Source organism: Mytilus californianus, unplaced genomic scaffold (genome assembly GCF_021869535.1).
Source record: "Mytilus californianus isolate M0D057914Y unplaced genomic scaffold, xbMytCali1.0.p SCAF_1, whole genome shotgun sequence".
In the NCBI taxonomy this organism is placed as follows: domain Eukaryota; kingdom Metazoa; phylum Mollusca; class Bivalvia; order Mytilida; family Mytilidae; genus Mytilus; species Mytilus californianus.
Genome location: NW_026262581.1, coordinates 135,075,266 through 135,089,561, shown reverse-complemented (window position 1 = coordinate 135,089,561; position 14,296 = coordinate 135,075,266). Strand labels below are relative to the sequence as shown.

Below are 14,296 nucleotides of genomic sequence, written 5' to 3'. Positions count from 1 at the left end.
TACAAAAAGTCATGCAACAATTTATATAGTTTAATATAACAGAGAATATGTACAAGAATTGAGCATTACTGTTCAAACAAATGTTCTGGTAACACAGGGGCGGATTCAGGCAGGGGCTTGGAGGGTGTGCGCCCCCTAAAATTTGCAAAGCATGGGTTGTCCTCAGCTTAATAAAGAATATTTCGATAATTTTACCTCATAAAATTTTTCGCCTTGCTCCGCTCGGCAAAAAATTAAGTTTGCGCCCCCCCTAACCTATACTCCTGGATCCGCCCCTGTAACATGTAGTGTCCATAAGCCGAGCTATTACTAGGATCCAATGGGTAATATAGTACTAAGTCTAAAGCAGATCCTCAAAACAGACGAAATTCTTACTACTATAGCAAGCTTAGCCTTCAAAGTAAAGAAAATGTGTAGCTACAGTAGTACCCTTTCATCTTATCCCAACATAACGAAAGCAGAAAATGCAGTGTCAGTAAAATATTTAGGATTTCTATCATATGAAAACTAGTCTACATGAGCCAAATGTTTTGTTTATTGACCCCTTTTAAGAACCGCATACTATTTTATAAATACTAAATAACTGATGACTTTAGTCTCCATGAGCAAAATGTTATTGACCCTTGTTGAGAACCTCATATTTTTGTTTATTATAAATATTTGATGACTTGAGTCCCCACGTGAACCTCCTACTATTTTGTAAATGATAAATATTTGATGGTTTTAGTCTCCATGAGAACCTGCTACTGCTCTATAATTTTAAATAAATATTTGATGAATTTAGCCATTCACAGCTTCCAAGCATTTGTCATCATTAAATTAAAGTACACATCACTGTCCACCGAGGCAGAGACTCCACTATAATAGTTATCAAATTCATCACGAGTTATCTGAAGAATAAAAAAAAAAACATGCTATCAGACACTATTATATTTCTGATTTTGGATATATGATAAGAAAATGTTTGTTTTCTTTGACATTGGTTATGTGTGAAATGTTATTCTTTTCTTCTGTATACTCAATTCGTGACTTTCGACTTCAGTGCAATAAACCATGTATTTCACAGTAAACAGGAAGGTACAATTTAAGTTAGGTCATTTCTTTTTAATCATTATTTTAGTTTGTTTTGTACACACTGTTAAAATCTTTATTGTAGACTACACCTTGGCCAATATATAGTATAAGTCGACTACATATATGGGTCAATAGAAAATACACGGACCAAAGGTATGAATTCATTTGTATGATGAAGTAAACGACATGGAATTTCACTAGTTCTCTCCCCTGATTTTCATGCTCTCAGGGTATTTTCATGTGCAAGCAAATGCCTAAACTAGCTTTTTTCAATGTAGCATAAACATATGTGTATCTAAATGTTGAAATAGAGTTGAATGTCATTTGCGGTAGCCTCCGAGTCAGAATAATGTGTCTGGGTAGGACATATCTTCCTGTGGACTATTAAAAACTAGCAAGTTCAAAAACAGGCTCAGCTTATTGATCTAGTACAAAGCTTCATATTCATATCCCATTAACATTTCCCTGTCCAGATAGGCATGTAATATTTGCCACTGGACGCCAAACCCATTCCTTCATCATCATACAGTTCACGGACTTTGTTAAAAAAAAGATATGCAACAAATGCTGATTAAAAATTGTATTGGATAATGGCCCTTGGAAATTTTAAGTATGTGAAAAACTGCCTTGTTAGTGCTCTCATCCGCACAGTATATATCAGGATGATCATTGTACACTTTTTTTTTATCTCATCAGATTTCCTAGAGTTATGTCCCATGATTGAATGTTTTAACTTGAATTGTAGATACTACTTCTAACTGTATTACTTCAATAACATGTTATGCAAATTGTGTGTTCATTAACTACAACTTATGGAGGAAGCATTGGAAATAAACACTTTATAAATGTGTGGCCGAAGCACATCTCTGGACTTTCCTTCACCAGAAATTCTCAAACCTAAACACTTTATAAATGAGTGGCCGAAGCACATCTCTGGACTTTCCTTCACCAGAAATTCTCAAACCTAAACACTTTATAAATGTGTGGCCGAATCACATCTCTGGACTTTCCTTCACCAGAAATTCTCAAACCTAAACACTTTATAAATGTGTGGCCGAAGCACATCTCTGGACTTTCCTTCACCAGAAATTCTCAAACCTAAACACTTTATAAATGTGTGGCCGAAGCACAACTCTGGACTTTCCTTCACCAGAAATTCTCAAACCTAAACACTTTATAAATGTGTGGCCGAAGCGCATCTCTGGACTTTCCTTCACCAGAAATTCTCAAACCTAAACACTTTATAAATGTGTGGCCGAAGCACATCTCTGGACTTTCCTTCACCAGAAATTCTCAAACCTAAACACTTTATAAATGTGTGGCCGAAGCACATCTCTGGACTTTCCTTCAACAGAAATTCTCAAACCTAAACACTTGAAAGCGTAAATACGCTGAAACATTAAAAAAATATATGACCAATAAGAATCCAAACAGAGAAGCCAAATTCATCTTAGGTCAACTTTGCCTGAGGATGTTTGAACCTTATAGTCTCTTAATAATTTCTTAACTTATGAATGGGGAATTAAAAAAAAATGTCTTTTTAAAATCATGTCAATACCGAAGCACTGACTACTGAGCTCTTCACCAAAAACGCTTAAACATAAACATTCTTTTTTTTTGAAAATCAGAGATCACTATTGTCTAATTCATGTAATTGACTTTCAGTATATTAAAAAAAACGTACGTTTGGTGTTGTTTAAGTGTTATTTACAAGGAAGTCCTCTAAATGTAAGATTTGTTTTCGTTATACCATAATTTTTCACATTTTGTGATTCCTAAAACTACAGGTACAAAAAATGAATAAACGTGTATCTTTTAGTAACCAGTAATTGCCGTTGTTGTCACATGGATTGGATTTTATACTCTACTGGCTATTTTGTTTATTCCATTTCCAGATTAAAGACTGGATATTTGTATACAGATTTTAACCTTATATATTTATTTTTGCATAGTAACCCTCTTACAAACTTTGCATAAAGATTCATGTTTTTATGCTGCGCCTACAATAGTATAGAGAGCATTATGTTTTCTAGTCTCTGCATCTGTCCCATATCAAGTTAAAGTTTTGGTTCAAAGTATTTTTACCATGAAGTTGTGGTTACAAATTGAAACTTGATATTCATGTTCATTATGATATTGACTTTTTAAAATAAAATCCAATTTAAGGTTTGGACCCAGATGTTGCGGTTCACTGAACATGAGACTTGTGCATGTTGTCCTATCGACGCATGTTCTTGTTTGAGTAATACATGTATATGAAAGTGTATGTAGCCTTTCTAGGGTCGTGTCATTAACATAATATTACTTTAGTTTTAGTGAGAGAAAATTTGATGAGAAAGTTCAACATTTAAGATTTTATCTGATCGTCAAACTCGTGCATGGTTTTGATTCGTGGAAACCTAAATTTGAAGAGGATCTGATGACAAATAAAGGACTAGAACACTCATATGTGGGATGTTTAATTTTTAACAGGCGTCTTCACTAAAAATTGTCCCAACTTCAGATCTTCTGATTTTCAAATTCATCCATGTTTTTTATGAGTGGAAGCCTCCATCCAAATAAGAAGAGATTCTGACAAAAATGAACATACTAGCATGGCGACAACAAAGTTGGACTTCGTTTAGTAGGGTATAATTAATCCTTTAACTAAGGAAATTCATGAAATTTGCTTTGTTTTTTATTTTATACGTTGTTTTACTTCCAAAATAGTAATTGTTGGTTAATAGTTGACAAGTTGCAGATATAATTCGAGCTTCCTGTAGTTCACAAAGGATTTGTTTATGATTAAAATCCTGAGGTTACCTACTGCCTCTAATGTCCACAACATTCATGATGCTGCCTGGGCATTCGTATCACAAATGTAGTGCAGTAGAAATATACATACAGATTATTACATGGCCTTTTCCATATCGGCCAGGCTATCATCCCCATACCCTCGTATCACCCGAGACGTTAGTCGATGCACGATATGGGACGATATGGAAAAGGACATGTTTTAATCGTTTTATCATATACTACCGATGTTCGAACGCACCAGGCTGATTACGCCATGTGACGTCACATATGGCTGATATGGGGTATTAGCCATGGAATGAAGATATGACTAGTTAACTAACAATTACTATTTTGGAAGTAAAACAACGTATAGAATAAAAAACAAAGCAAATTTCATGATATCCCTGAATTATTGTAATAAATAATATGAGAGAAGCATCTAATATACCTGAATTGCAATTGCAATTTATAAGCGCTTGAAACAGCATTTGATATTTCTAAATTGTCCTTGTAAAAATCCTTTGAGAGTAGCCACCAATATTCCTAAACTTCCATTGTAATAAACCACTTGAGAGTAGAATCTGATATCCATGAATTGCCCTTGTAATAAACCTTTGAGAGTAGCATTTAATATCCCTAAATTTCTATTGTAATGAACCATTATTTGAGAGTAGCATATGATGTTCCTAAATTTTCATGGTGATAAACCCGTTGAGAGTAGTCATCTAATATCCCTGAATTTTCACTGTAATAAACTTTGAAATCCCTTAATTGTTATGGGGAAAAACCTTGAGAGTAGAATCTGATATTCCTAAATATCCATTGTTATGAACCATTTGAGAGTAGCATCTAATATCCCTTCATCATTGCAATTGCAATAAGCCCTTGAAACAGCATCTTATATTCCTAAATTGCCCTTGTAATAAACCCTTTGACAGTAGCATCTGATATTCCTCGACTGCCTTTGTAATAAACCATTTGAGAATACCATATGATGTTCCCGATATGTCACTGAACTAAACTCTTATTAAGTAGCATCTGATATCCCTTAATTGCCATGGTGATACACCCTTTGAGACCCTGAAATGTCATGGTGATAATCCCTTCTAGAGTAGCATCGTATATCCCTGAATTGCCATTGTAATAAACACTTTGAGAGTAGCATCCCTGAATTTTCATGGTGATAAACCTTTCAAGAGTTGCATTTGATATAAACACTTATGATGTACCTGAATTGTCACTGAACTAAACCGTTTGTAAGTAGCATCTGATATCCCTTAATTGTCATGGTGATCAACCCCTCGAGTGTAGCATCGTATATCCCTGAATTGCCATTGTAATAAACACTTTTGAAAGTAGCATCGTATATCCTTGAATTGCAATTGAAATGAGACCAAGAGAGCAGCATCACATTATCCTAAATGTTCATTGTAATAAACACTTGAGAGTAGCATTTGATATATCCTTGAATTGCCAATGTTATAAACCCTCTGAGAGTAGTATCTAATATCCCTGAATTGCCATTGCAATAACACTTTGAGATTTGCATCAGATATCCTTTAATTACGATTGTAAATAGCCCTTTGAGAGTAGCATATGATATCCCTGAATTGCAATTGTAATGAACCATTTAAGAGAAGCATCTGATATCCCTGAATTGCAATTGTAATTAATCATTTGAGGGAAGCGTCTCATATCCCTGAATTGTCATGGTGACAAACCCTTTGAGAGTAGCATCTGATAACCCTGGATTGCAATTGTGATGAATCATTTAAGAGAAGCATATGATATCCATGAATTGCAATTGTAATTAACCATTTGAGAGAAGCATCAAATATCCCTGAAATGTTATGGTGATAATACTTTTGAGAGTAGCATCTGATATACCTGGATTGCAATTGTAATTAACCATTTGAGAGAAGCATCTAATATCCCTGAAATGTCATGGTGATAATACTTTTGAGAGTAGCAATTGATATCCCTGAATAGTCCTAGTAATAAACTCTTTGAGAGTAGCATCTTATATCCCTGAATTTCCATTGTAATTAACCATTATTTGAGAGTAGTCGTCTGATATCCCTGAATTCCCATTGTAATAAACACTTTGAGACTAGCATATGATATCCCTTAATATTTATGGTGATAAACCTTGAGAGCAGAATATAGTTATTCTAAATTGCCTTTGTCATTAACCCTTAGAGAGGCTATTGCAATAAGCCCTTGAAACAGTTTCTGATATTCATAAATTGCCCTTGTAATAAACCCTTTGACAGTAGCATCTGATATCCTTTGTAATTAACCATTTGAAAAAAACATAGGATGTTCCTGAATTGTCACTGAATTTAACCCTTTGTGAGTAGCATTTAATATCCCTTGATTGTCATGGTGATAAAGTCTTCGAGACTGATCGTATATCCCTGAATTGCCATTGTAATAAAGTGTTTGAGCCTAGCATCTGATATCCCTGAGTTGTCGTGGTGATAAACCCTTCGAGAGTAACATCTGATATAAACACATATGATGTTCCTGAATTGTCACTGAACTAAACCCTTGCCCTTGTAATAAACCTTTTGAGAGTAGCATCTGATATCCCTTTATTGCCATGGTGATAAATCCTTTGATACCCTGAATTGTCATGGTGATAAACCCTGCGAGTTGCATCTGATATCCCTGAATTGCCATTGTAAAAAAACAGTTTGAGTGTAATGTCTGAAATCTATTTTTTGACAGAAAAAGCCATTGCTAGTAGTAAAAGAAACTAAATGTTTTGTACCTTAAGACTACAGACTAGCCTTTCTGTTCTAATACTGGTTATACAGCACTTACACAAAGTTTTATACCAAGGATTGTTATTGATACTATAAACATTTTTTTATGACAAAAGAAATGCTTTTAGTAATATATATAGTATATTATATGTCATGCACATGCTAACTATTTGTTCTAGAATGTTTTAAATGTAGTCCAGTCAATACATATATGTGTATGTACATCATTATTTTGAGTTGTTCAAGGGATATATCGGGCAAATAAAAATAAAGGTCTGTCACCTGTCAGATGAACATTCACTCCGTACACATTCTGGCTTCTGAGAAATAGGTCTAAATCTAAATACTTAAGTTGATCATTAATGTTTTAAATGATCTGACAGATATGTATTCCATTTCTTAATAGTTTCAACCTGTCATGCATAAAACCAGACCTCTATTAAAACAAAATAGCTGGACTACATGAAAGTGAAGTCCAGGCAATATCTTTTGTTTGATCTAACAAGTTTCAATTGATGGAACCTTTCACACAATTGGACCAATATCATATTGTAATGGGCAGTTCCTGTACTAAGCCAGGGATTTTCCATTTCTCTCATTTGTTCATATTTTTTTAGTTAAGTGTTTTTGTCAGTGTTTTTTTACTTGATAATACACTTTGTACAAGTTATGGTTGACATGGGTTAATGAGTGAACTAAATACAAAATTATCTGCACTTGAAAAATACCCTTGAAACTAGTTCTGAAGTATTTATTATAATTATATCCAGTGACTCAGCTGACTAACATGCACTGTCACCAATCTGTATTAAATACTTGGGTCAAATGCCGGTATCAATATTTTTTACTGAAATTACATGTATAACCTAATTGTGACTTAATTTGGTAAATCGGAACATCAATTTGTATGCCCTGCCTCTGATAGAAGGGTCATGAGATGTGATATATGATTGCCAATGAAGGAACTATCTACCAGAGAACAGTTCAACACAGGTCAAGAATTTACACAACTATATGTCACTGTACAGCCTTCAACAATGACTATAACCTATGCCGTAAAGTAAGGTATAAAGTGCCCCAAAATGACAACTAAAATCCATTATGATTTAAACTTTTAAAGTAAAGCATATGCCAAATAAGGATTTCATGAGTGGAAGTACAGAAGGTGTCAAAATCTAGAAATAAGGAAAAATTCAACATTTTGCTCAGAAAAAAGGAAGGACAAAATATGTCAGAATCTGGATAATCCAGCAAATTCCTGCATTATTTTTGCTAATAAAGTTTAAATCCCTTTTAAAACTGGTATGTACACAACATCACACAATACTTAAGATACTCTGAAAGTTTCATTTTATATCAGATGTTGGCTTCAGAAGAGGTGAACCTGACAAATAAACAAATTGACTCAACATTTATACTCAACACGTCACTAAAGCAGAAGGTATAGTAATTGTTGAAAAAGAGCTAGCTGAGTAGGGCGATTCAAAATGAGTAATTACAGTGTATGTTATAAATATATATTCAAAGGGCCCTTTACACATGCACTTGCATATATATACCTAGAAATAATACTTGTCATCGATCACAACAATCTGGATAGATAGTTCTTTAGGACAAGCAATTTTCACGTTTTGTTAAACAACTAGACTAGAACAACATAGCAAGACCTAAAAGCTAAAATTAAGTTAAGCAAATCATAGAAAGCAGGGGATAAGCATCACAATACTCACACTATCAATATGTATGTTCACTTTGATTTGACATATATATCAACCATGTGGGAAGGAAAGAGTGTCATTGGCAAGTAGTGTTTGTGCTTTGTGATTTTGAAAGTGTGTTGTGAAACATTGTCAGTAACTCTTGGAAAATTATGCTCAAGAACAACATATTCCAAGGGTCACCAACATGATAGATAAATAAATCAGTGAATAAAATAAAAAGTGACCTTTGATGATATAATTTAATGTAACATGGTAAATAAATGGATGTTTTGTTAACAAACTAAACGTGCATTTGTCCACCGGTGCGTATTTGCTGTCACCATTGTCACTGATGATACTGCACTTTTGTTTTCTAATCATAGCAGGATTCTTCTCTACGTAAAACAGATTCTCAAATATCCATTAAAAAGGTACTTAACAGAGATGTCTATAAAAACTAATATTTACAGTATATAAAATTTATAAATAAAAATTATAAATAATAAAATATATACAAATTGTGATAAAACTTTGAGCTTTTTAAAACAATCTGAATATTTTAAATAAATATGTAACATTATTTGATGATTTGAGAATCTGCTGCTAATAACTAAACAGTAAACAGATGTCTATGTGCAAGGGGCAGTGTTCACAGTTTCCAAGCATTTGTCATCATTAATGAAAAGTAGGCGTCGCTATCTACGGATGCTGAAACTCCAGCATAATAATTGTCAAATTCATCTCTTGTGATCTGTAAATAAAGTGTTGTAGAATAAGCATAAATATAAAAATTGCAACATGCAAGGAATAGGAGTAGATACAACATTCATGCTGACTGGATTGTACAATGGTTTATTTCAACCTTGGTTGAAAAAAATGAAATAAAATATTGAAAAGCTTGATATAAGAATTGGTATTTAAAAAATTACAAATGGGAAGTAACTCTTTATATATTCTTTAAAGTGAAAAAAAAACTTTTGAAAAAAAAAGGATCATGAGATTGGCAAGGAAGACATTAACACAATATCATCTGTAGAAAATGTACATCCCAGTCTTTTATTTAATTTTTGTATTCTTAATTTTCATATTGCTATAATGTGCATGCAAACTTTCCATTCTCAATTTTATTTGTTGTATATAACCATACCCATACATTGTGTTAATGTGCTACCATATTGGCTACAGTGGTTACAACTCATTTATGAATGAGAAAAAGTTGTGAAAATTTGGATCAAGAAGGAATGAATCCAATCTCCTGACCCCTGAATATGCCACTGAATAAACCCCAAGCCAAATAATGTTTACCTTTACTACACTTAAAACTGATCTGAAAACTTTAGTCACTAGTAAATCAGCAACAGAAAAACGAAATCTAGGTTGGAATTACCTAGGTCTTACTGTAATGATTTTCCAGAAAGAAAAAAAACCCTGTTGATTCTGATAAAATCCTTTGCCACAACCCCTGTGGAAAATATGTTGTTACACTAAGGTATAATTAAGTATCTTACAACACATGTACAGTTATTACAAGTATCTATAAAAATCTATAACACAGTAAGTACATTTTGAATCATGGATTTAAAACTTCAATTTTTCAACAGCTGCTTCAGTGGGTATTTTTCTAAAGAAATTGATCATTTCAATGTTGCTTACATTGATAGTTTTAGTATCAGTTGTATAAAGGTTAATTACAACAGTGTTTGTCTAGAAACAATTTAAAAATTTTGAAGACCTCCTTTTGGGTCTGTGTTCATACCCCTCCCTTCCCATCATAAATGAAAAAAAAATAATAAATGTATAAAAAGAAAACCAAAAATATAATAAGCCATACAAACAAGATCAGCGTAAGAATATTGATGAAAATTTAGAATAAAAAAAAACATTTATTGTACTATAAGTGATAAGTAAAGGTCCATCTATTTCTTTTAACTATAGGATAAAAAAACATATGGTGACTGATACTCCTAGCCATACACCCAGTAACAAAACACCATAGATATTCATAAAGTCAAAATACCATAATGAACATTTCATAACCAGAAACAAAGTTAAATTCGCTGATTCAGATTTACTGGTCAGAACAAGTTGGTATGTTTTGTAAGAACATCCAAATGAATATCCTTAATTAGGGAGAATGTAATCTAGATCATTCAGGACATGAGAAATTTTCCATGGTGATTTTTCACTGGGTTTACTACATCCCCTCCCTCAACATGAATTGTGAATAATTACCTTTCCATCTTTGTCATCTGAATCAAATGATGCAAGAAACTGAAGCAAGCACTGATCTTCTGTCCATTCTCCATTTAAGTATTTAGGATGTTTCTTTACATTATATACCCCTTTTAAATCTTCTGTTGTGATTAAACTATCTCCTGTTCTGTCTAATTTGTTAAAAGCTTGTGTCACTAAAGCTTTTCTACTAGCATTCATTTTTGGCTACAAAAATAAAATATCTCAAATAGAATATCATTAAATATGTTTTCTGTGGTAATGCTTTAGTCATTGACAAGAAACAGTGCTATTACAACAAAATCAGGAAAAATTATATTTCGTTGATCCTTTTATAGTTTTGTACATCTTTCTCTTATCTTGCCTCTCAAAGCATTAGATATAAAGAAAAATAACACTTGATGTGGTACTATGATTGCCAATGAGACAACTCTCCACCAGAGACCAAATGATGTAGAAGTTAGCAACTTTAGGTCACTGTATGGCCTTCAACAATAAGCAAAACCTACACTGCATAGAAGATATAAAACCTATTGTTCATTGTTTTCTTGGAAGCCAACTAATAAGTCATCACAACATATTGCACCAGACATCTAAATTGCATCCCACATTATACATATAAAACTATTTACTTTTAATCAGGGGATACTAATTGACAAAATTTTCTCAAAGATAAACTTACTCGTAAAGCAATTAAAAATTCATCAAAATCCAGTTTTCCACTGTGATCTTTGTCTAAGGCATCAAAAGCTTGATCAACAACATCTCTCTCTAAAACAATACCATAATCTCGGATTCCTTTGCTGAATTCTGATTTATCAAGGGATCTACTGCCATCATCATCAAAAATCTTGAATGTTCTGTTTATAAAATTAAAAAAATTGTTAACACTTTGGAAAGAGCATAGCTTGAATAATTCACAAGTGTATCTTTTTCTGTGATCTTTGTGTGATCAGTAAGTTCATTTAAATTACCTGCATATTTCATTTGCACATGTACTACTGACAAAATCTGCATGTTTATTGCTAATTTTACATTTGATCTCACTGCCTAATAATTGTCTATATCATTGACAGGACCTGATACTCAAAAATATAAGGCAATGATGCCATGTTACAGTGCAGCAACGTCACACATTCATGTCCATCTGCACCAATTTACAAATGAAATGCACAAGAATTCATTGAAACAACTGCCCAACTATCACAGTTTTTACTAATCATTTCATTGTATTTCATATTCTCAACCCAAAAACATAATGTTAAGACTAAATCATCCATATATAAAGAACAATGGTTTTTTATTTTTTTGATACGGACTTCATCAGCTCGAATTTCAGCTTGCCCTTGTGAGCTTGCTTGATATTCTTAATGATAAAGTCAGCATCAAACACCAAAATGCCATTATTCTATATATATATTAGTCAGAGATATGATATATCTTATATTATTGATTGATGGCTGTTTAACATCCAGCAGAAAATATTACATGCACGTTTAGGGAGATAACTCTTACAGAGGTGCAAAAGCTTTTCATTTATAGGTTGCCACAATATGAGATTAAATAAATTTATTTAAAAGAGATGTTACACAAAAAAGGGGGTCCATACCCGAAACGCCTGTCACAATTATAACACTATGTAATTATTATGACAACATTGTTGTACCAGGTCACTTTTCTTATTTCATTGTAATCAATATGTGCAATTCTGTGTTTCAATGTCATCATCTCAATTTTACATTCTTGTTAGTTTTAGATTGCAGGAACTAACATGATTTCAATACTGTAAATACATACCGTGCTAGTCCTTTTATACCACTTGCACCTCTTTGTAAACATTTACATCTTAACAATTCAACAGGATCACTGCAATTTTTCTCTGCTTCTTTGGCTTTTCTTTTTAATTCATGGTTCATTCTACCGGTCGCTGCCATTTTTGTTTTGATGTGTTGTTCCCGCCTGTAACAAACCGAAAATTTTACACTTTACCCAAGTGACGGTGCATACGTTTTAAATAATTTATGATTATACTACAAAAATCGTTATGTTAAATTGCTGTATATAAATAAAATAAAATAACAGTCCTTACCTTATATTCTAAAACACCAATGTAAGTTTGGGTATAAACACCTGTCAATGTATTATATATCGATCAAGTTTTCGTTCAGACATGCACTAATTGGATTTTATTTACTTCCGTTGGTATTGACAACTAGTAGGGAGACATCATTAACTCTGTTTTCAGTACGGACATCACTCACTCTTCTAATTAAAACAGAATAATTAATAAATGTTTATCAAGGTATTGATTTAATTAAGTTAATTAGAGAAAACTTAAAGATTAGAAATAACTGTCAAAATTAGCGGTTGACAAATTTGCAATTAAAACTTGTTATTCAGCCAACGGATTTGATTTTGTTTTGTTTTACTTTAAATAGATTTATAATTTATGAAAAAACACTGATATAGATGGAAATAAACAATAACAGTAAACAATGCTTTAATCTAAAATTTTTTTTTTTAAATAACATGAATAATAAAAAAAAAAAAACAGGATGGAAGAACTCTGTAAAGTAAAACATGGAGTGAAATAAATAGTCCATTTTTTCTGGACTCATTTTTTTCTGTTTGATTAAAAGTTTATGTTGAATTGTAACATCCTTTTAGATTTAAAAAAAAATGTTGCATCTTTTTGGGATATCAAACAAGGAAAGTGGAAGGATATAATGTTTACTGGAAGTGGTGCGAACCTGTCAAAACAGCAAAAAGAAAGTAGAAAAAAGTAGTTTTGACATTAGGGATTCATAGCTTTTTATTCTTTGTGGCATAAGGCACGTTTTATGCCTCCACTGTATTTTTTCCGTCTTGCCGTCCGTCCCATCATTTGGTTTGTTTGAAGCTTGAGCGGGGGCATTCGTGTTCTCAGACACATTCTTCTTTTATTTTTCCTTAAATCACAATTTCACATTACTACATACATAAAATGTACATGAAAAAAAAATTCTATGAAGCATTTTTTTTTTTTAATTTCAAAGTTCAGCTGTTCAGTTTGCATGTAAATCTATGGAGCAGTAAATTACAAGACTGCAACCATATTTACCAAACGACGAATCTTCTTCAAGTAGACTATTAAACAAGCATGATAAAGCTGAATACAAAAAATCAAGAGCTTTTATGAAAGAACTGGTAAGGAGGATGGAGTATTTAAGACACTATCAAGGATCAGAATCTGATAAATATTCAGGACTAAAAATAATGAATAGAGAAAAATGAGGAAATAAATAAAGAATAGAGAATGTGGTGCAAAAATATAAAAAAAATAACCGGAAAATAAATGAATTAGGTAATAAAATACTGGTTATCTTCAACAAACCCATCACTACTTACGCTTACAGAACAAGTAGTGGGAATAAGCACACATCACCACAATGTTATGGTGGCTAAATTTTAGGGTCTGGATGAGGGTCCTCAATTTCTGTATTCTTTATTTTTTTTAGCATTTTTCTCTATCTTTGGAAATAACGCTTATTCAGTAAGGTTCTTATGAAAAAGATTATTATTAAATTTTTCTGAAATAATATTATTTCTTTTATCTGTACATCATTCACTTTTGTAATCAGTATTATTAATATATTACCAATATTCTGTCCCTCAGATGTGGACATGTCGCGTTTTCGCCTTAGATATATCATAAAGCGAAAACGCCGGAATGGTTTTCGTTTCGCGTTATCTTTCATTATATCGTCA

The 14,296-nt window shown here is 32.5% G+C and overlaps 1 protein-coding gene across 2 annotated transcripts; it reads right to left on the bottom strand.

Moving 5' to 3' along the window:
- Nucleotides 1-16: 16 nt before the first annotated feature.
- LOC127735563 (calcyphosin-like protein) lies at nucleotides 17-12,739 on the bottom strand. 2 transcript variants are annotated; one of them, XM_052245808.1, is made up of 5 exons: nucleotides 12,639-12,739; nucleotides 12,347-12,508; nucleotides 11,232-11,409; nucleotides 10,550-10,756; nucleotides 17-890 (listed from the first exon to the last, which is right to left on the bottom strand). In XM_052245808.1, the coding sequence occupies exons 2-5, from the start codon at nucleotides 12,481-12,483 to the stop codon at nucleotides 789-791; spliced, it is 624 nt and encodes a 207-aa protein (XP_052101768.1). In that variant the 5' UTR covers nucleotides 12,484-12,508; nucleotides 12,639-12,739; the 3' UTR covers nucleotides 17-788. The 2 variants fall into 2 exon arrangements, with proteins under 2 accessions (XP_052101768.1, XP_052101760.1); XM_052245800.1 differs by lacking the exon at nucleotides 17-890 and adding an exon at nucleotides 8,559-9,068.
- Nucleotides 12,740-14,296: the final 1,557 nt, after the last annotated feature.

Bases quoted from the DNA above. Each gene is read 5' to 3' on its own strand.
- LOC127735563 (XM_052245808.1), bottom strand. From the start codon at position 12,483: ATGGCAGCGACCGGTAGAATGAACCATGAATTAAAAAGAAAAGCCAAA. The intron at 10,757-11,231 runs GTAAGTTTATCT...TTATTTTTGTAG, and splicing joins AATTTTTAATTGCTTTACGA to CCAAAAATGAATGCTAGTAG. The intron at 891-10,549 runs GTAATTATTCAC...TTTATTCTTCAG, and splicing joins CAGATGACAAAGATGGAAAG to ATAACTCGTGATGAATTTGA.